Raw genomic sequence first — 21,135 nt, 5'->3', positions numbered from 1 at the left:
GCAGGAAGAAAACGTTCCCGGCTCAGTGTTTCCTGTCGCAAAGTGGTACGACAAACCACATCACCGTAACTTGTGTAATCCATAACTTTATTTAATGCCAATTGAGCATGTTGTAAGTATACTGCCTTTCGACATGATCCAGTTGGGGAAATCCCTGGTCACAAGCGAGGGACGGCACTCCCACTGGTCTGGGGAGGGGAGGCAGTCGGCGTGCTGCTCTGGCTTCGTCTTCCCGCAGACGAGCACGATTGCTCTTGATCGAGAAGCGACTCTAGACATCTGCTCCTTGCTCACCATTCCTTTTGAACTTAGTCCCTGGTTATGAATTTTACATGAATTATCATTAAACTTGAAAGTGTGGTGCTGCTTAGTTCTTTAAAACTGTGGTGGTGATGGCTATTGTAAATGCGGTCTCTCTGCTTTGTGACTTCTCGATTCTGGTTGGCAGGTTACAAATGTGAGTAACATTTGAAACAATATTTGAATTGGTTATACTGTAGTATCCTTTGAGCACGAACAGTGGACATTTTAATGAATGTGGTTTCTTTTTTGCTTTGCCTTGGCCGGCACAGCTTGTTTTGTCTCCGGTGGTACACAGACTGATGTTGCCAGGATCTCCCATCCATCAACTGGGTCATTTTTGGCTTTGCTTCCTTCTTGGTGCTGCCCGTTTTGTCATTAGCCTGATGCCTGGTGTCCGTGGTGACTGGTTGCCTAGCTGCCTGCCCCTGCAGGAGAACAGTCCTGCCCACCGCAGTCAGGGAACAGAGCTGCTGCTTATGTGAGGGACGGAGGTCACCTCGGTCAGACCACTGCTGGGCTTAATAGTCAGGGTACAGATGGCTGTCTGTAGCACCAGACTCACCAGACGCAACCACTTTAAATCTCTTCCCTAAACGCATTTTGCGCTTTTTTTTTTTTTTAATGTTTTTTTTTAGGAAAAGAAACTTGAACTCTAAATAAAAACACAGATTTAAAAACCCTCCTATACTTCTCTTAAAAGTGCTGCGTGTGTGTGCGTGTGCGTGTGTGCGGCGCATGTGCTTGCGGGCGCGTGTGTGTGTGGCCTGTGCGGAACATGGGTGTGCGCACCCTTCCCAAGGACGAGCCGCTTCAATTCTTCTCAGCTTCAGCACTTTTGCTTTATGACGGGGTCGTCACACTGATTCTGCCCAATTATTGGTCCAATCTCAGCTTTATTTTATGGTCAGTTTGTCTCCTTTATGATGGCACATCCATCTCCTGCTCTGTAGAGGGAAGCCAGGGTGGGCAATGCCGTATCGCTGTCCGCTCCCTACAGCTCGCTTCTAAAAAAAACTATTCACCAAGGACACACTGCTCCCAGATGCTGATCTCAGAGTCCCAACCTTTGCCCTTAGTCAGACGCGCCCTTCCGAATGCAAATGGGTAACAGAGGGCAACCGTCCTACCAGGACAATCGTTTTTAACTGTGTTCACTTATTGAACTTACTATATTATACACATGTCTAAAAAGGTTACATTTCTTTCAAATAACAACGATGAGGTAACTGCAAGCCATTCCTTGGCTGCAAAAAGGTTGTCTGCAAGTTGGATTAATGGAGGATGAATGGCCTCACCTGGACCTCTGCGAGAGAAGTCCCCTTCCTCATGTAGGGTTTTAAAACTCCTTGCTCAGCAGTTTCTTCTAAGGCTATATTGTATTGGCTCAAGGCATCAACTTTTTGGCAAATGTATTATCGCCCCTAAATAATTTGTTCTGGCAAGTCATTAATTTGAAAGCTGGAGCAGAACTGTCAGATGCTGAGCAGACGGATTTTTATGGTCCTCACCGTTACAGTCCAGTGCTCTTAGTGCTGTGAGAGGGGAGGAATGTGGGGTTTCCTCCCTGGTATATATGTGGAAGTTGGGATGGTTTGTTGTTTTGGGTGGATTTATATTTCTTTTCTACCACTGACAAACTCAATCACTACACCAGCGTTGCGCTCTTTGCCACAATCAGCTTTGCCAATAAAATGAAAAAATGGCAGCAGGTCATTTTATTTATTGTATAAGTACATCAAATGTTAAAGTAGAAAAGATGGTATCATGCACCTGAAAACATCACCATGCCTTTCCTTGTGTGTGTGTTCTTACAGCTATGGGAAATTTCCTCTGGAGAGATGCTTCTGTCAGTCCTCTTTGATGTCAGCATTATGTCGGTGACCCTTGACCCCTGCGAATACTTCCTGTTCTGTGGAGGAAGTGATGGAAGTATCTTTCAGGTGTCCCTATGCAGCACGGTAAGATGGGTTTCCTCATTACTTCAGCATTCTCCATGAGCCGGGATACCATCAGCACGTTATATTTAAATATATAAATATATAACTGAAGCCCTGTAGCACTGCTGGTGGGATAACGAGAACCAGCAAGATGAAGTCTCTTAAATCTCACCTAAAGCTGTGTGGGTTGTTGTGCTACCAGGGATCGTGGTGGGGTTCGTCTCCACCTCCATCCTCCGAGCGCAGCCAACCTCCTCGGCTTAATCGCCGCTTCGCCGCGTTTCGCTGCACGCGCATATATCCTGTCAGGACAACCGTCCTCAAATCCACGTTCCTCGTTCGGCTTTCTCGTGGACTCATCTTCCTCGCCATAGTCTTGGCTGCTGTCTGGTTTGTTACAGGAAACCAGCAGTACTTAAGCTGATGGCTCCTCTAGATCGACCCCCTGGCGGCACGTGATGGACTGGGCTGTGGGGTGGGTGGGGCAGGCCTGTAGAAGAGCTCGGTGGAAGTTGGGTTTTGTTTTGTTTACCTCCCAGTCAGGTGTGATGAGATTCATGTCAGATTAGAGTTTGGGCAAAACGGCCCACAGTACAACGGTGTGGCACAGAGTACAATGGTGTGGCCTCGACCTGCGTCACTTTTTCAGAGAAAGATCATATTAAAGATCTTCTCAGATGAGAAGATCCATTTGGATTTGAGGAGCAGTGCTGTCTGCTGTAGGTTACGTTATAGTGTGGTCATCTCCGCTTGCACTAGCCAAAGTCGACCTGATTTGTTGCCTTGATACCGCAAGGTCATTACAAATGCAGGATCCCTCATTCATACCTGTTAGTTTGAATGTTCTCTCTGTCTCTGTGAGTGAGTGAGCGAGTGAGTGAGTGATGCAGCATAATGTAATATGACCTGAATGTGGAAAAAGTTTCAGCCCTGACCTTCTACAAACCCAGCAGTCCTCACACAGTGGGAGGGGCATTGCAGTGTGGGTGGTCCTACCATGTGTGAATGCCTGGAAACAGCAGTCAAGATTAGCCCTGTCAGCTCATGAGTGGTGCAACAGAAAAGCGTCATCACTGGGAAGTCGCAAGTTTGATCCCCAGTGATGCCACAGTCATCTGTGGCCGGGAGCCCAAGAGAGCAAAATTGTTTGTGCTTGAGCCACAGCTTGAAAAGATGCAGTGATTGGCCTCGTTTGCCTTATAGGAAGCATGCGACAGCCCTCACCCTCCCTGACTGGCAGCTGTCATGTGATGGTGAGACGTTACAAGATGAGCGCACATGAACGCCACCACAATGTAGCAAAGTAGTGGGAAACTCTGATTTTTCGATAAGGCCTGACTTTCTGAGTTGGGGACATGTTAGTAACAAAATGTCTTGGTGGCTGCCCATATGGATGCTGCTCCTACAATAGACATTGTGTTAAGCTTATTAGCTGTAATTTTGCATGTTAACTATACAGTTCAAGCTTGTGTACATGTGCGCAACTTGCAATTATGTTGATGAGGAATGGCAACAAAGCTAATCAGAAGAACAGTGTTGCCTTGTTCACAGATTATTTTAAATTCTTTTGTGTTTATGTATATACAGCATCCAAAACAAAGTAGAAGTATACGTTTTCTCATGGTGCGCAGTTTCCCTTGAACAAAAACCACTTGAATCGTCATAATTACGACCTCAGAACTAGTAAGCAGTATTTCCCAGGAGGACTTGAAGGCAGCATTACCTGTTGGGTGGGAATTGGACTGAATGGGACAAAATTTGGGAGATGTGTGGGGGGGGAAAATCCAAAAACAGAAATAAATAAATAAATGCGGTCATAAGCTATTATAGTGGCCAAGAGTATTTGTTTAGGACAGATCATTTGGTAGATAGCTGGTTTGATACTTAATACTGTTGGTGCTAACAATTCAGTTAATTTGGGACAATAGTGCACCATTTATCAAAAGCTGGAGAAAAAAATTTAGCTGGGTGTGTTATTTTTAAAATTTAAATTGGTGTTGAATTAAGTGTGTGTTATACCCATCATGCTCCATCCATTTATCATTGGAGGAGCATTAATCAGAGTAGCATTGGGTTGTTGGTGGCATGCAGAGGGTTTTCTGACTCTGGTAACAGGACCTAGTTTCTCATTCCACAGTGGTGCTCTCTGGAATCAAAGCCAGGCTTATTAGATGGCAGAATTTACTGACTTGTTTATTATCCACATCTCTTAAGCTTGCCTTTAAAGGTTTTGCAAAACCTCTCCGATTAATTCACATCCCTTTTACGCGTCCTTAGAGGCTCAATTATTTACGTATACCTTCTTTGAGGAGAGTAATGAGAGTTGAAAATAGTTCCTTGTGTTTGCATACTTTTTTTTGTTTTCTTTTCTTGCTTCTGGGAAATCATTCTGTAATACTGGACCTCGGTTCCTTCAAAACCCCAAAATTCTGCAATAAGCAACTCTGGCACGCTTGTATGTGGCTTTAGCCGGCCTGCTGTTTTAATGGGTGTCCTATTGCTTCAGGAATTACTGGGAGTCAATGAAACTGCTTCCTTCATCTTGCCTATTACCTGATCATATGATCACAGCTGCATCTGTACTGTATAGCGGTAGATTTGTGGGTCCTGCTCCTTGTCTATGATCTGCCTCTTATTTGACTTCTTTAAGTGTTATCGCCTTGTACTTAAATGCAGTTTCACCTTCACCTGTCTCTTCTGCTGAGACTCAGAACAGCTGACTGTTCCCAGAGCTGCCCCTCCCCAATAGCCAACGGTGGAGTTGCATCATTGATGAAGATGTATTTTTTTTTTTTTTTTTTTTTTTTTTTTTCCCTTCCTTCATTGCTATTCTGCCAATGACCGCATGAACCCCCCCTCAACTGCCTGCTGGGGTGTCCGCTCCGGAGCTGAGCCCCTAAGCAGGACACTGCTATGATGTGTGCGCTCTACACTGCCTGGCCGGACGCCCGGGCCTTGGGATGTTCAGTCAAAGAATGACCTGCATAGAATTTCAGGCATATGAAGATGGTCTGAGAGATTGAAAGCTCTTGGTCCCAGCCTGGGGGCAGCAGTAGAGGAGTGGATTTAATCCTGTCAAAGACCTCCTGCAATAGAAAGACATCCAATTTTTGTAGCTAATGGCTTGGGCAGCCTTGATTTTGTCTTTTAGTGCATCATTTTAACCTGTTAACAACCCCCCCCCCCCCCCCCCCCCGGCCTGCCTGCCCACCCGCCCTGTTGGGATTGGATTAATTATAGTTGCCTCCTCCCGCTTACTCGCTCGCCTTTCACACAGGTCCTCTTTGGTGTATACTCTATCCTATGCTTTGGAATTAAAACACTTTCCCGCTCTGATTCCCTTTCCCTAATTTATGCATGTTTCTTTCCCTTGCCAGTCCCAAGTCTGTGTGCTGAAAGGAGTTGTAAGCTTGAATATATGAATATGAAATAGGTGTGTTTTGACTGCATGCAGCCAATATTCCCATCTCCTCTCGTCATGTTTAACTGAGTGATGTAATGATCTAAGGCAGTGGCAGATGTCCAGGTAAAGAACCAGAGGAACTCCGAACTACCCATGTGTCTATTGTGATTAAATTGATCCATTTAAGATACGATTATGTCCCAGAACGATTAATTTAACTTGGATGCTCAAAGGAAGAACACGTTAGAAACAATACCTTACTGGTGAGCCTGTTCTTGGAGCCTTTAACCTTTTGCCTTATAATAAAGATCACCTTTTCCGTTCTTTCTCACTACTTTGCTTCCTTTCCTTATTGGCAGGCCGTAAGTCGGGATAAGACTTTCCAGTCAGATGGAGAAGGGAACCAGGTCTTCAAAGGCCACAGGTAAGGTGGGAAGAGTCGGGGGGGCGGTGTGCCGGGCTTCAAGCGCCCGGCACGGGGGAGGCTGCCGTGCCCCCCCCACTCCTGCTGTGGCTTTGGTCCAGATCCTGGCTGCCGGCGCGTAACTAAGCGTTTGATGCAGGTGTGGCTAGCACAGTCAGGAACTCTAATCGCAGCCCTCCGCATGGCGCATGGCACCACCAATGGCGGCATGTGCCGCAGGCCTTTGGGCAACACACAAAAGATGCACAGAGGCAGCCTCCAGACAGCAGCAGCTGCTTCAGAGCAGCTTCAGAGTCCACAGTACGGTGCAGGAGCGATTTGAGGCTTGAAATGTTTGGTATTCCTGCTGCAGTATCACATTGTTTACATGTGCGAGCAGTTTTTATTTAGTCTGCTGCGTGAGAGCAGAGCCAGAGAGCATTGATGAAATTTTGCAATCAAGCATGTGCATTAGGGCCGTCGCGGAGCTGAGTGCAGTCGTGCGATGAAGGGAAGGAGGATGGTTCTGCAGCGGTCACAGGGGGGTGGCGTGCTCGCCCGTGCCAGGCGTGCTGTGGGCCGCATGTCCTCGTCCGGGCTGTAAATCTCTGCCGTGTGCTGTACAGGAACTTGGTGACGTGCCTGTCTGTATCCATGGATGGAACACTTCTACTGTCGGGCTCCCACGACGAGACGGTCCGGCTGTGGGACGTCCAGAGCAAACAGTGCATCCGCTGCATCCACCACAAAGGTGAGTGCTGGGCCCCACCCACTCCTCCCACCCTTCCATGATGTCCACGCAGCACTCCTGAGCCTGTGAGCGGCTAATGTTGCAGGGTACAGCGCTGTCTCGCTTCCTGGGCTCGCCAGCAAGTGGAGTCTTGGGGCTGCTTTTGCTGGGCAGAATGACACTGAGAAGAAAGGTGGTGGACCCTTGCGAGGCATCAATGCAATGGGATTTTTCAGGATTTCTAAACGGAAGGCTCCTAAAATGTCATCCTTGATGTAACCCACATTGGTTATTTCCGGAGGTTTGGGTTACTTGATTGCGACAAAGTCATAATGATGGTGTCATGCATGGTTGATTTTAAGGGCCATATCTTTATTGAACATGGCCCCATACCCAAACAGTTCTTAGTCTTAAGATCATCTTCATTGGTAGAGTGAGTTTTCAATGTCATAGTCACTCTACCATTTAATAATTACCTTTGTGGTAAGATGCTTTTGGGAACCCAGCCCAGTTCTGTAGCATTTGACCCAAAATTGCCTGACTTCTACATATTGGGACAGGTCAATCCCACATGTGAAAGTTAAGCGCTATAGGGTCACACAGTTTCTGCAGAAATTACCTGGACTGTTTATACCAATCAGTAAACATTCAACAGTGTAATCATGTCATCTGTTAAATAAAATGGTGGTGGTTGTGATCACACTTTAGATCACATTGGCAGATGATTGTAAATGGTTGCCAAATGCTTTTTTTCTTTGGTTTTTTACATTTAAAGCCACTAAGAGCAGCAGTCGCAAGGGGCACCTTTGCCTTGCAGGCCCTCCTGTTAGCCTGATTCTGGTCACCCTTCAGCCTTGGAATGATTAAGAGCAGAGACTCTGACGGCACCGCGTGGATGGCAGATGTCTCCCTGCTGTGTTTGGTCTGCAATAAGACACCCCCCCCCCACCCCCAAGTTTGACAGGTGCCAAACAGACGCTGTAAAACACCCCTACAGTGCAGTTTTCCTGTTCATATCTTTTGATTGGAGAAAATGAGGAAATTAAGGCATCGTGCCAGTGGTAAAGTTGTTGTTTTTTTTGTTTGTTTTTTTTGTATATGGCCTTTTTTAATGGCCCACAGTGGTAGCCTCCTTCACAGAGGAATCAGTTAGCCAATCAGTCATTTAAAATTAATGAGCCTTAAAGACAGTACCAGAAATGCTATGTACAAGCCAAGTAGAGAGATGCTGTAAATTGAACTGTTTGTAATGTATTAAAGACTAGAAAAGTAAACAGCTTTGTGGCATTAAGGACTAGTGAGTGATGCTAAAGTAGTGGCTTTGCTGTATGTCATGCATTCCTGGCTCATGGCTTGAACAGCGCATTTGGCAGTGAGTCTTTTATGAGATTCCTGCTGGGATTTAAACCTTCAAGAACTTTATGGGTTTGTATTAATAACCTGCACTGTCATTCAGCTACCTAAATCTCAACAGTCCCACTGTATACTACACTGCTGGTTCTCTCGTAAATATTGACGATGTCCATAAACGTTCTGTACATACGGAGAGAGTTATTACTACTACAATTATTGGTTCTCAGATGCTACTTTTTGTTTAGCCCAATTATTTAAAGACCCCAAGCAGTATGTTGTCTTCCTGAACGCCAAAAACTCTGAAGCACCCGACATGCTAAGCAGGTAGTAATTAAGCCGGAGAGGAAGTGCCACAGGTACCCCGTCCCGGCCCCGTGCTCGGTCTCAGTGGGCAGGCTGGGGTTACTGATGACATTCTTGTGGCACTTGATCATGAAGGCAATTTAAACCCAGTTTCACACTTCTTCCCCAGACACCACCAGTCCCCTTGATCCCACCTCCCATCCCCTTCTAGCAAGATTCATTAAGGCATGCACAGCTGGGCACGTGGGCGGCGACGCAGCGTGTCCGACTCCAATGAGCACGCCAACAGCTGAGTTTTCAGCACGTCTCAATTCACGTCGTTAATGAGAACAGGAGTTGTCAGGGTGCCATCAGTTGGAAAGCTGTTTTTTTTTGTTTTTTTTTTCTCCTCCCCTCGTTTTTAGCTTGTTGAAATATGGAGCAGTGTTTAGATTCAGTTTTGAAATGTGCTCTTGTACAACTGTCTTACAGTGCTGTCACAGATGAAGTGATGGGAAAGCAGCTAGCGTGTGAGATTTGCCCGACTTGCACCCTGCAGTCATAAGGCAGTTTTGTATCACTGTATTGGAAACCATGACTTGTACCTTTTCTCTCCTGAATAGAGAGTTTCCGTTTTGTTTTGGAACAAGGGTGAAAAGGCCCTTTTGCATTCTTTAAGAGAATGTTCTGGAAAGGGGTCAGGGTCTTTTCAACTGGCCTCCTTTTTAAAAGGCAAAGTGTACATTTTTATTTATTTATTGCAGCTATAACACAGCTGTTGGCTGCAGTGAGAAACTAAAAAAGTAAACGTTGCAGAATGAATCTTCCCTGTTGGCTTGGCTGATACTGGGAGCAGCTCGCTGGCCTGCGTGTTTCTCATCATTGGCCTTTCTCCTGCGCATGCTTTTGTTTTTGATGCAGTACCTTATTTGTAAATTAGTCATAACACAAAACCTTCCAGAAATACCACACAATGTACCATAACTGCAAATATCAATCCAGTTACGCTGAAGTCATGATGGTCATCTACCCCCTTGGTGAGACAGGAAAAAAAAAAAAAAAAGACCACAGTGGCTGTCAGCAGCATTTATGGACACTGCAGAAGCTGACTCGATGACGGTAGTGGAGAATGCCTGCATCGTTGACCACCACACACACACACACACACACACACACACACACTTTAATTACAGCTGCCTGCCATCTTAGGTACAGCCTGTCTAATTCTTGCACCTGGACTGACTTTCTGCAGCAGCCAGGGCTGGAGGAGACGGTGGCAGAGGCTCAGGTATAGCCTGGAGCTTAATGGAGATGTCAGAGCAGTTCTCCTCTCATCCTCTCCTCAGATTGGAGCTGCTGTATCTGATGCCAGGAACTTTAAATTGGGAGCAGTCTTAAAGAACTCTGCGTGGTACGTCTGGGCTCAGCCGTATTCGTGCCCATGGCCTGCGCTGAGTACTGGCAGCACTGGCATTCTGCGTTTTAAATATTCTCCAGTATGTTCATGTTTTTGGACTGTTTGTGATTCAGACAAACAAAAGTGGTGGCTAAGAGTGCTACACTGCATCCTTTTTTTTTTTTTTTTTTTTTTGTTACTGTAGGATAAAATTGCTTGACCTATATATCTTGGTCTTTAATTATTTTGTTTCTGTCAGAGAATACCCATGGCATATGATTTGAAGCTAATGGCAAACAAATGTGCCTGGACCACAGCAATTTGGGTTGTATTGAGAATGGGTCCAATTTTGATTTAGTTTTTCCAGCTCGCGTCTTATTCCACATGGAAACCGGATCAAGTCCAAAAAATCATTGAACAGCTGGGATATGCGGAACTTCATTTCAGCATGTCTCCTACAGCTACCTGAAGCATTTCATTGTGTCCTTAAAGAAATCTCCCCTAAATGAACGCCATATTGTTGTGCAGCGGTAGCTGCGTAACCGGAATGGAAATGCGTTTGGAAATGCGTCGCGCTGATCGGCGCGGGATTGCAGCTGAATGGCCTTCGGACATCTGGAGTTCTGCACGAGCCGGCGGGAGCTTTTCGCATCGCCGTAGGAGTTGGACACGTGGGGAGCTTTTTTACTTACCCCTCCCCTTCTTAGAGTAATTTGTGGCAAGGGGGCTCTGTCTGCAGTGTGTTGGCAGAGCCTAGCGGCGGGCCCGATTCCGTTCCCTGGCGGATCCCGCCGTCATTCCGTAACGCCGTGTTTCTGCAACATTGATCGGCAACGCACGCAATTTGAGTGTGCGTTGGGCTTGGAGTGGCCCAAGCCATTAGTGTGATTCCAGTGGTAGGAGCCATCTTGCACCGGATCGATCGCCGTAATTGAGTGAGAGAGAGTTAGCCGGCACTGATCGCCCACAACGAGGGATAAATAATACACCAGGCCACTCGCGTCCAACGCAAAACCGCGACTTCCGCATCTGAAATGTTTAGCCATTATTGAACCCAGGTGTGTTTTTAGCCCCTCGTCTACCGACGCTAACGTGCATCCTTGGAACAAGAGGGGACGTAATCAGTCATACTGAGGTCATATTGAAAATCCTTACCTCGTAATAGATGGGCTGCTGCCCTTCTCCTTGCTTTTAATTATTGACGAGGTCCTCAACTTTTTTTTTTATCTGCGATTATGTTTATTCACTGTTGAATGAAACGGCAACCTGTTTGCTTAGCTAGCCAAAGCTCAGACATGGACTTGGTTCATTTTGACTCTCATCTCTCACGCTCTGAACACCAGATTGTTGTTAAGATTTCCTGCGAAGCAAATGCATTATTCAGTTCCCCTGTCAGCTGGAAGACTTAACAGAAGTTTGGTCGTATTTTGGTTCTTCAGATATTAAATCTCATCCCAGTGTTTGTTGTAACACGAAGCAGACATTCGGACCACTGTATGCAGAGACTGATGGGGTTTTTTTTTGGGGGGGGGGGGGGGGGGGGGTTATGAATAGTTCAGCTTTATTATTAAACATTTAGTGGTGCATTTATGTTCACTTTTTTATATTAAAAAATGATGAATCAGCCAAATCCAAACTGCTGAATGTCATAAAATGCTATGGCATACATATGCACACCCAAGGGCTTTGATTCTCAGTCCTTAATTATCTAGAGCATGTAGTTGCTCTTTTTTTATATAGTTGTTTTCATGAATAGGCATTCTGCATTGTTGAAATGGCTAGTAGCTAAAACAACCTTAGAATATCTTTTAAAAAATATTAATAAGGTCACATTTATTATTTAAAAAGTTGCATTGATCTTAGTTGTTAATTTGCCATTTGAGGAATAAATAATGCATGGGTACAGTGTAATTTTTATTTTTTAAATATACTTTTTTTTTCTTCCATTTTTTTTTTTCTTCCATTTTAAGAAAAAAATGGATATTTCAGACTGTCACTGAAGGGAACACATGACTGCTTGGTTGAAATGGAGTAGATGACCTCCAAAAGTGTGTCCTCCCTAGAAGTTGTCTTAAGTAGATTATACGCTCACCATCCGACTTTATTAAAAACGTTTATTTAGTAGAAACGCCCTGTGTAGTCCTAACCCAGGGCCCATCTGTAGCCATGTGCAGATAGTCTTGGCCGTTCTCCAGGTCTTCCTCAGTGATCATTTTCTGACTACAGGACTACTGTTACTTGGATCACATTAGTCAAGACTGTGATCAAGGTAGGCTGATACATTGTGTCTGTCTGTAATTGTACATGTGTACCTAATGAACTGCCCAGTGAATGTAGTAAGTTTAGGTGTTTCTAATAACTGTGTGTGTGCCTGCCTACGCACTGAAAGCTTCCTTTTTTAGGTTCCTGTTTCATGCAATTTCAGTGTGTAGCTACGCTGAGCTTTCTATTCTTGTTTTGACTGTATTTTTACTGTACTCTGACCTGAATTGCTCTGTGATGCTTTAGTCACTGTGCACCTAACCCATGAAATGATATCTAACCTCCAACGCTTTGCAGTGATTGTTACCTGGTGCATGCACCTTGACGTGGTGCAACAGTTTGTGTACCTCGATGACCCATAGAGCTTTGCCAGCCAGAGCGTGGTGCTCCCGGCAGGGTAGGCCAAGCTAGCACATGCACCCCTTCCTCTAGGCACGAGGTTGTGCGATTAGCCTAACAACATATCCATGTAAAAAAGAAACATGTTGAAGAAACCTAGGAAAATGCACCACAAAGCACAGCCAGAGGTGAAAGTAGTGCTCCATAAAGGAGACTAATGAAGTCAGCAGATCTTGCAAAGCAGACAACCCTACTCAAACTGATTAAAAGAGAATTTATGCTAATTGAGAACACCTTTTAGCTTGGGTCCCTGTAACATTAGGACACTCCTAGAGCCTAATAGATGTGCATCAGTAGCCACAGAAATGACCCAACTACAAACTAGATAATGGGAATCTGTGAACTACATTAGAAAATGTTCGGTAAGCCTGGGTTTCAAACAGGAGAAACCTGCTCTTTTCTGGAAAGGAGAATAAGGATGCACATGAAAATGGAGCGTGACTCTTATTAACCCAAGACGCCTCGCAAAGTTTCTTGAAATAAGAACCAGTATTGGAATGTGTAATAAAAGCAAAGTTCCTATCCAGATTCAAAAATATAAATATTATGCTATGCCCTTACGACTCTCGCTCCAAAAGCCCAGACTTGCAACCACCTCTGACACGTTATACAAAATCCACAAAAGGAGAGATACTGATACTCGTAGGAGAAAAACAACACAGGCAGAGAGATGGGAATAACATGGACTTGGTGACATGAAGGAAAATGGGTAACCTTTTGCCTTTTTTTTTTTTCCTTCTTCTTCCCCATGTGTGTGCGCGCATTCAACGATCTGGTTTTAGGCACACAAAAAGTGCCACAAAAGTCTCAGGAGGGTGGATCTTAGACAAAACAGAAAACCAAATGACCATATCCCAAAAATGAAGACGCGCACTCCAAGACATAAGAGCAGACGTTGGGTTGGCTAGTTGTGCCTGAGCTAATAATAAAAAATAGGAACATTTTAAGGTCAAGTAAGAACTAAATTTGACATCAATGAATTGAATGTACACACTAGAATGTAAACACTAGAATCTATATTAACAGAAGATAATACAGACAAGACATGGGAAAGCATTAAGGAAATCATTATAACATTGTGAAGAAATATTAGAAGCCGCAACCCCCCCCCCCAAAAAAAAAAGATTGGATTAGTGAAGCGCAAAACCAGCAACAAACCAGCCCCAAACTGGGAAGCACAAATGGACACAAAATCTCATAATGCAGCTGCAAACAACATTGCAAAAATGCTTAGCGAAGATAAATGAAAATTTTAGAACAAGATGGCAGAATAATTAGCCAGAAACGGACTCGAGTAATTATACAAAACAATTGGCAGAAAAACTAATTCCAGTGTACTAATATGAGAGAAACAAACTAATATGAGAGAAACTTCCCTCTTCAGTAGATGACCAACTCAAGATGGAAAGAATATTTCCCAGAAGTGTAAAATGGACTTGCACCAAAAAATCCACCTAGCCTAACTGCAGAAGAAATATTACATATTACTAACGGAGGAAATGACAAAAGATTTCTCATGCACTTAAATTGAGGCTGGCCTAGATAACGTTCCACTGGAAATACTCAAGGAAGGAGGCCCAGACATTATAGAACAACTTCATACATTTTTTTAACAAAATTTGGACGTCAGGCTTTTCTTCATTCTGTAGGGGCGTTTTCTATCAAGATACCAAGAAATGCTGATGTCACATTGTGAAAAATAGTGAGGAATCACTCTTCTTTCTGTCCCGAGTAAAATCGGACAGAATAAAAGAAGCATGAGAACATAGATTATGAAAGGAAGAGGCAGGCTTTAGATAAGGATCTCATGTGGACTAGATCACAATGCTACAGAATGTCATTGAACAAACTATTGAATGGCAGTCCCATTTCTGTGTAGACTTTGAGAAGGCCTTCAACAGCATAGACAGAGAAGCAATTTGGAGTACTCTGACACATTATGAGGCATCAAAAAAGATGATCAATATCATCAAAAATCTCTACCAAGAGTTCATATTGGTTCAAATAGTTCATAATGTTAGGCTTTCTGAAGAATTCGAAATCACAGCTAGAACCAATCAACGTCTGTTCTCTCCTCCTTTTCCACCTTGTGTTAGACAGTCACAAAGGAAGCATATTGTCTCTTCAAGGAAAGGAATCCAATGGACCCTGACACAACTGGAGGACCTGGATTTGCTGGTGCCTTGACCATATTGTCCTGCAGTCTACAGGACATGCAAGACAAGATCAGTGTCTTGAAGGAGACTGGGAAGAGAATTGATCTTTAAAATAAACAACCAGAAAACTGAATGATTGAATGATTAAAGATCAGATGGTGGTATAAAGATGGTGATATTACAGAGACAGTCAATTTTTCTGAATGGTCAGTGAAAAGGCAGGAACAAGTAAAAATATTGAAGATAGCACAACATTCCTTTTGTCCATCTAAAACTTAAATGAAAAATCCACATGCATGCACTGCCTGGCCAAAAAAAAGGGTCACCGCCTGGATTTAACTAAGCAAATAGGTAAGAGCCTCTCATTGGATAATTACTGCATGTGTGATTGTTTCAGCTGGCAACAAGTTATTTAACCCTAACTGATGCAGTGAGTAGCTTCTCATTTGTTAAAACAACCATGTTGAAAGACACATCCTGTGGTCGTGGAAAAGATGTTAATCTGTTTCAGAAGGGTCAAATTATTGGCATGCATCAAGCAGAGAAAACATCTAAGGAGATTGCTGAAACTACTAAAATTGGGTTAAGAACTGCCCAACATATTATTAAAAAGTGGGGCAGTGGGGAAACACCAACTTCGAGGAAGGAATGTGGTCAGAAAAAAATCTTGAATGATTGTGATCGGCGATCACTTAAACGTGTGGTGAAATCAAATCATAGAAAAACAGTAGAACTCAGGGATATGTTTAATAGTGAAAGTAAGAGCATTTCCACACGCACAATGTGAAGGGGACTCAAAGGGATTGGGGCTAAACAGCTGTGTAGCCTTAAGAAAATCACTTGTCGGTGAGGCTAACCGGCAAAAACGGCTTCAATTTGCTAGGCAGCATAAAGATTGTACTCTGGAGCAATGGAAGAAGGTGATGTGGTCTGATGAGTCCAGATTTACCCTGTCCCAGAGTGATGGGAACATCAGGGCATCAGGGCGCATAAGAAGAGAGGCGGCTGAAGTGATGCACCCATCATGCCTAGTGCCTGCTATACAAGCCTGTGGGGTGCTATGATTTGGCATTATGTGCCCAAAGAATGAGGTCAGCTGACTACCTGAACATACCGAACGACCAGGTTATTCCATCAATGGATTTTTTTCTTCCCTGATGGCACGGGCATATTCCAAGACGACAATGCCAGGATTCATTGGGCTCAAATTGTGAAAGAGTGATTCAGGGAGAATGAGGCATCATTTTCACACATGGATTGGCCACCACAGAGTCCAGACCATTGAGAATCTTTGGGATGTGCTGGAGAAGACTTTGCACGGTGGTCCAAATCTCCCATCATCAATACAAGATCTTGGGGGAAATATTTAATGCAACTCTGGACAGAAATAAATGTTGTGACATTGCTGAAGCTTGTGGAAATGATGCCACAGCGAATGTGTGCCATAATCAAAGCTAAACACGGTCCAACGAAATATTAGTGTGACTTTTTTTTTTTGCATATACCATATGCATATACCAAGACCAAAAAATAGATATTTATTTAACTCAAAGGTAAAATTGGTCTTGCTGTATGGATCATAGACATGGTGTGTGTGTGTGTGTGTGTGTGTGTGTGTGTGTGTGTGTGTGTGTGTGTGTGTGTGTGTGTGTGTGTGTGTGTGTGTGTGTGTGTGTGTGTGTGTGTGTGTGTGTGTGTGTGTGTGTGTGTGTGTGTGTGTGTGTGTGGATATCATGTTTGAAAGAGTGGGAAAATTCCAAACTATGGGAGATGTTTGGACAAAGGACAGTCAAATACCAAATCCTAGAAAGACAGTGGCGATGGATAGGCTGTATGCTAAGGAAAATTAAAGCCAGGTAACCCTTACAGTGGAATCCCTATGGCAAGAGGTGCTGAGGGCGACCTAAGCAGACATGGAGATGCTGCATTAAGGAAGATTCCGTTCGATTGGGAAAGGGCAAAGGGAGGAGCTGAAGAAGATGGCTCGTGATGTCACCAAGACCTTATGTTCCACAAGGAAAAGAAAGTAACGATGACTTTGCACTGGAATACAAGCCGTCAAACTGACTCTCTGCCCACGTTTTCATGCTTTTGGATCTGCTCCCTAGATAATAGATCATCGCAATTGAGCAGCACAAGCCTCTCAAGAAAACCTTCATCGTTGCAAATAGCTCCTCTCAGCCAATCATCTCCAAGTTCCCTCACATTAAATCAATGCCCTCATGCTCTTATTCTTTAGTTTGTACCTTCCTTTGGCGTGAAATAGGTCTGGCATGAAGCTCTCTATGCTGAGGAAGGATTAGAGTGCACGGCCCAGACCAAAGCTTCGTCGATCACCAAGCCTGATGGGGGGGGGGGGGGAATATTTGAAGTGCTTGCCCACTGCAGGGCCGATTATCCCACATGCCAAATTCTGTCTCTAGACTTGATGCCTGTTTGGGCCCCCCAGTCCCTTTTAAAGAAGGCAATCCAACGTACCGTGCTTGCATCGTTTCAAGGCAAGTCCGTTTTCAGGCTGCCGGTGCACTTCATTTTTATAAAGCACAATCCTGCATATTTATCACGATCCAAGCAGTTGAGTTTGATGATAATGCTACTAGGCCTTCACATGTACCCTCTTAATTTCTACTCTTTGCAGCATGTTCTCAGGTTTCTTTCTTTTTTTTTTTTTAGCAATTGTGCGGCAATCTAGGCCTTGTGACCTGTAATTGAGTTTAGACCTTCTAAATTACAGGGGGGCAGCCTCCACTTCCTGTATACCTTCTAACCCAGTCCATTAGTCTTCTCCCTCACACATCTCTTCCACTCGCTGCTAAAATCCCTTGGACTAAGCTTGCAATGTTGGAGCTCATCAATGATCAGGAGTGCACTTGGCTATGAGTGCATGCGAGATTTCAGTTCACAGGTTTGCAAGTCTTTTGACAGGGAATCAGTATGTCTTGCTGCATTGATGGCTGAAGTGGAACCTTTTAAAGGATGTGCTCAGAGAGGATGGCCTGGCGTCAAATAAGCCTTAAAGGAAATCACTCGTCCCTGAAATTTATGCTAGGGAAGCAGCTTTGTACATTTTTGAAAGAACATCATATTGACAGTAGTAGCAACACTAACATCAGCGAGACATTTCTAATGTGCAGTTTGGCAGGAAATGGCATATTAAAAATGGGTTGTGTCCTCAAGTAGATGAATCCTAAGCATGAAAATATGCCTTTTGGCTAGAAATTGTTTTAAAAATGGGTGCATCCTCACCAAGCACCTAAAGTTAATTATGACGGAACTGGAGAGGTGGTCAGTTAAAAGGATTGCATTACTGCTTTAAAGTGTCACGTATATTGTGTCCTTACTGTGTCAGCTGTACTATTATTCTATACGTTTGCAGTCCATCATAGTTGTTAGGCTATTTTCATTCTAAAAAATGTCACCTCATTACAACTGTAGTTGAAATCCCCTGTGTGTGGTGTGTTTTTCAGATTGGTGGTATTTGGGTTGTTTGTGGTGTGTGTGTGTGTGTGTGTGTGTTTGTGTGTTTTTTTTTTTTTGTTTGTGTTTTTTTTTGTTTTTTTTAATACACTTTTCCAACCATGACTGAAGAATTACATCATCTAGAGTTTCTCTCAACTGATGTAAGTGAAAGTGCTTCTTTCCTTCTTTTGGTAACACGGCTGATGTAGCAGAGCTTGGCTGTGTGTTTGTTTTTTGTTTTTTTTGGTGGCTTTCATTTGCCTCTGGCATGAGTTGCTCTGTGTTGAAATTCTTGCGTTTCCTTGGAGGTGTGAAAGAGCGGCCTTTAGATAAGCCCTAGTAGTTTTTGGGGGAATGATGTCATTTTCATGCCATAAGCTATTTTATAAACCAATCTGTTCGAACCAAGAATTTGTAGTTTCAATCTGGTGCATCAAAGGGTGGTGGTGGTGGTGGTGGTAAAGAAGATTTGTCTTAGGAAAGGACTGTGTAAAATAAATGAAATGCTAATAGAATGACTTCTGGAAAGTTGTTGTGGTGGTGGTGGTAGCAATTTTAGAGATGATTGTGTTAGGAGAGGACTGTGGAATAAATTAATGCTAATAGAATGACTTCTGGAAACCATTGCTGCTGTGCAGATCAAAAAATTGATGTTTAAGATGGATTCACGGTTTTTCTCTCCAGAACTGTACAATAGGAATTTTTCCAAAGGTACCTTCCAAACTTCACTACTGTTCACCTGTTTATCTTAAACAGAATCAGTTTGGCCAGATTGGACACACTTACAGTTCATAAGTGAAATCTAATTTGCATTCCATCTCTTCTGACTGAGGGATTTTCCCCTTTCACGGTAAAATGAGCCACCAATGTTGTGTGGACTCTTAAAGTGTTTTACTGACCATGTAAGGTAGGCTTATGATTTAATTAGATTTTCAGGTGCTGGCACTGTACATGGGTACAATACATACTGAAAACATTCCAAATATATCACAGGACATAAGTCTTTTAAAGTTATGAAAGTGTAAGAAATGCCATTGTGTGTGGTTTTTAATATTGCTTGATGCAGTGTTTGCGGAGCATAAGACAACAGTAATATCGTATTGTTGGTTGGTACAATCCGAGGAATTTTTACATCAGTTGTCAGTCATTGACACGGACCACAGCTTGAAGAAAGAATCAGTTTTGTCATCCTTTTATTGTGGACAAGGGAATTAACTGCAATATGTAGTACAGGGGTTGATAACTGACCCAAACAAAAGCACACTAAGTAGATTTTACAAAACGGATTAATATATTTCTGTAATATATTATGGATTACCTTTGACAGTACATCTGAACTGATGGTCTTTTTGCATGATTTATCTTGTGTGTTAAACGCAAGGATTTTGGCCAAAATCCTAAATGGATAAATGCCAATGCTACACAACAGTGCAGAGCCATATGTGGGGTCATGGGGTTTTCATCTGCCATCAAGAACTAGATATGAGTAGCAGCCAATACTTGATGTGCTTTGAGATTTGATTTTGTGCTTTTTTTTTTTTTTTAAATTGGACCACTTGGGTGCATACATGCATAATTTATGAACTGTGAGTTATCTTTTGAATGTTATACTGTGACTTTTTCTGAACCATTGGCATGGCTTGAGCACACTCTGTGATGGATGCTCCGCATGTGAACCAGTTTTGCTTTTTTGATGCTTCATGCCTTAAGAAATCAACTCGGCACAGTCTGCCGGTCATGTGCAGATATGCAGGGCTCATGAAGGACCTCTTTCTGAAATGTACTATTTCTCTGGAAACCTTGCATACTACACCGAAATGTTTACTACATAATATATGTGTATGTGGTCAGAGAGTTGTAAATGACAAGTACAGTATAAAATTGTCTCAGTGATGAAGTGATTTATTACCAAAGTCTCACTGACTTAACTGACATTGCTACAGACTAATGCAGAGACAAGCACAGGGTTTCGGGCACCTGCTGAAGGTGCGGTGTAACTTTGGCGGGTCGCAGCTGTTTCATTCAGTCTGCGTGAGTGTGTGCAGAAAATCGCTTTCGATGCCTGTTTTAGAACTTGGCCATGAAATCTCTTTAAAGAAACTGTCTGTGCCAGAATCTCAATGGAATTTCGTTGATTAATCTCCTCTGATCTCTGTGCTCTGTGTACCGAGAGAGCAGGATATATTGTCCTGTCCCTTTGAGGAGGTGGGGGGGGGGGAGCCTTTTCCAACAGCCAATATCAGAGAAAGATGTTTTTATCTAGTTGGACAGATGGGCAATTTCAATTATATTGGTCTCATATGTTTAAGGCAGGCTGTAATGGGAAAATATAAAAGGGGGGCAGACTTTAGTTCAGTAGTCAAAAATCATTTGAGCATTTGTAAGTGTTCTAAAATTTGAAGGGCATCGCTTTGTGTTCGTCCTTTCCTGGTATATCCTCTTAATTGTGGGCCATAACTCCCTGTTGCAATGGGTTTTTTTTCCTCCTCTCACCCATCTCCAACTTTCTCCTGTGTTTATTCTCTTTCTCTTTATCCATATAGGAATGGAAACAAAACAACATCTAGCACTATTTTTACAATTCAATCTCTTTGCCAGTATGGTCTCTGCAGAGATGCAGACACAGATAAGCATGTTTTGTTTGGTTCTGTTTTGGGGAAAAACTCAGTGTTGTCTTTTTGTAAGTAGAAAACAAGCAGACGTCCATCAGCAGAGCACCACCCAGCAGCTCTTATGAGCTCCTTCGCCTCGCCCTTGACACACCCACTATCACGGGCTAGTGTTTAGTGATGGGAATGGGGGGAGGGAGACATGGGAATCCAGTTCAATTGCGTTGAAAAGTACCACATGGGACTAAATGTGTTTTCTCTTTTGTTGCTGGCAGGTCAGGTAACCAACGCTGTCATCGTCCCGGCTCCTGCCAACATGTTCCTCCCGGACAGTCGACCAGGCATCACTCTCCCGCGCTTCAGCCGCCACCTGAACCCATCGGAGCAGGGCGAGGGTGTTGCAACCGGCGGTGCTTGCCTCAGGCTGGGCACTCGCGGCCAGG

At 43.6% G+C, this 21,135-nt stretch overlaps 1 protein-coding gene across 2 annotated transcripts in view; it reads left to right on the top strand.

The window, feature by feature from the left end:
- Positions 1-21,135, top strand: part of wdr18 (WD repeat domain 18) — a 34,292-nt gene that overhangs the window by 8,986 nt on the left and 4,171 nt on the right. Inside the window, exons 5-8 of one of the 2 annotated variants that reach the window (XM_035523305.2) lie at positions 2,118-2,261; positions 6,003-6,067; positions 6,673-6,797; positions 20,968-21,134. In XM_035523305.2, the coding sequence (XP_035379198.1) occupies positions 2,118-2,261; positions 6,003-6,067; positions 6,673-6,797; positions 20,968-21,134 (501 nt within the window). The remainder of the gene's footprint in view (positions 1-2,117; positions 2,262-6,002; positions 6,068-6,672; positions 6,798-20,967; position 21,135) is intronic. The other variant, XR_014120111.1, reaches the window with a different exon arrangement.

The sequence above is a fragment of the Electrophorus electricus genome, chromosome 26 (assembly GCF_041902795.1).
Source record: "Electrophorus electricus isolate QZ-2024a chromosome 26, ASM4190279v1, whole genome shotgun sequence".
Lineage (NCBI taxonomy): Eukaryota > Metazoa > Chordata > Actinopteri > Gymnotiformes > Gymnotidae > Electrophorus > Electrophorus electricus.
Note: the sequence above shows the minus strand (reverse complement) of the source record. Positions and strands in the feature narration are given on the sequence as shown.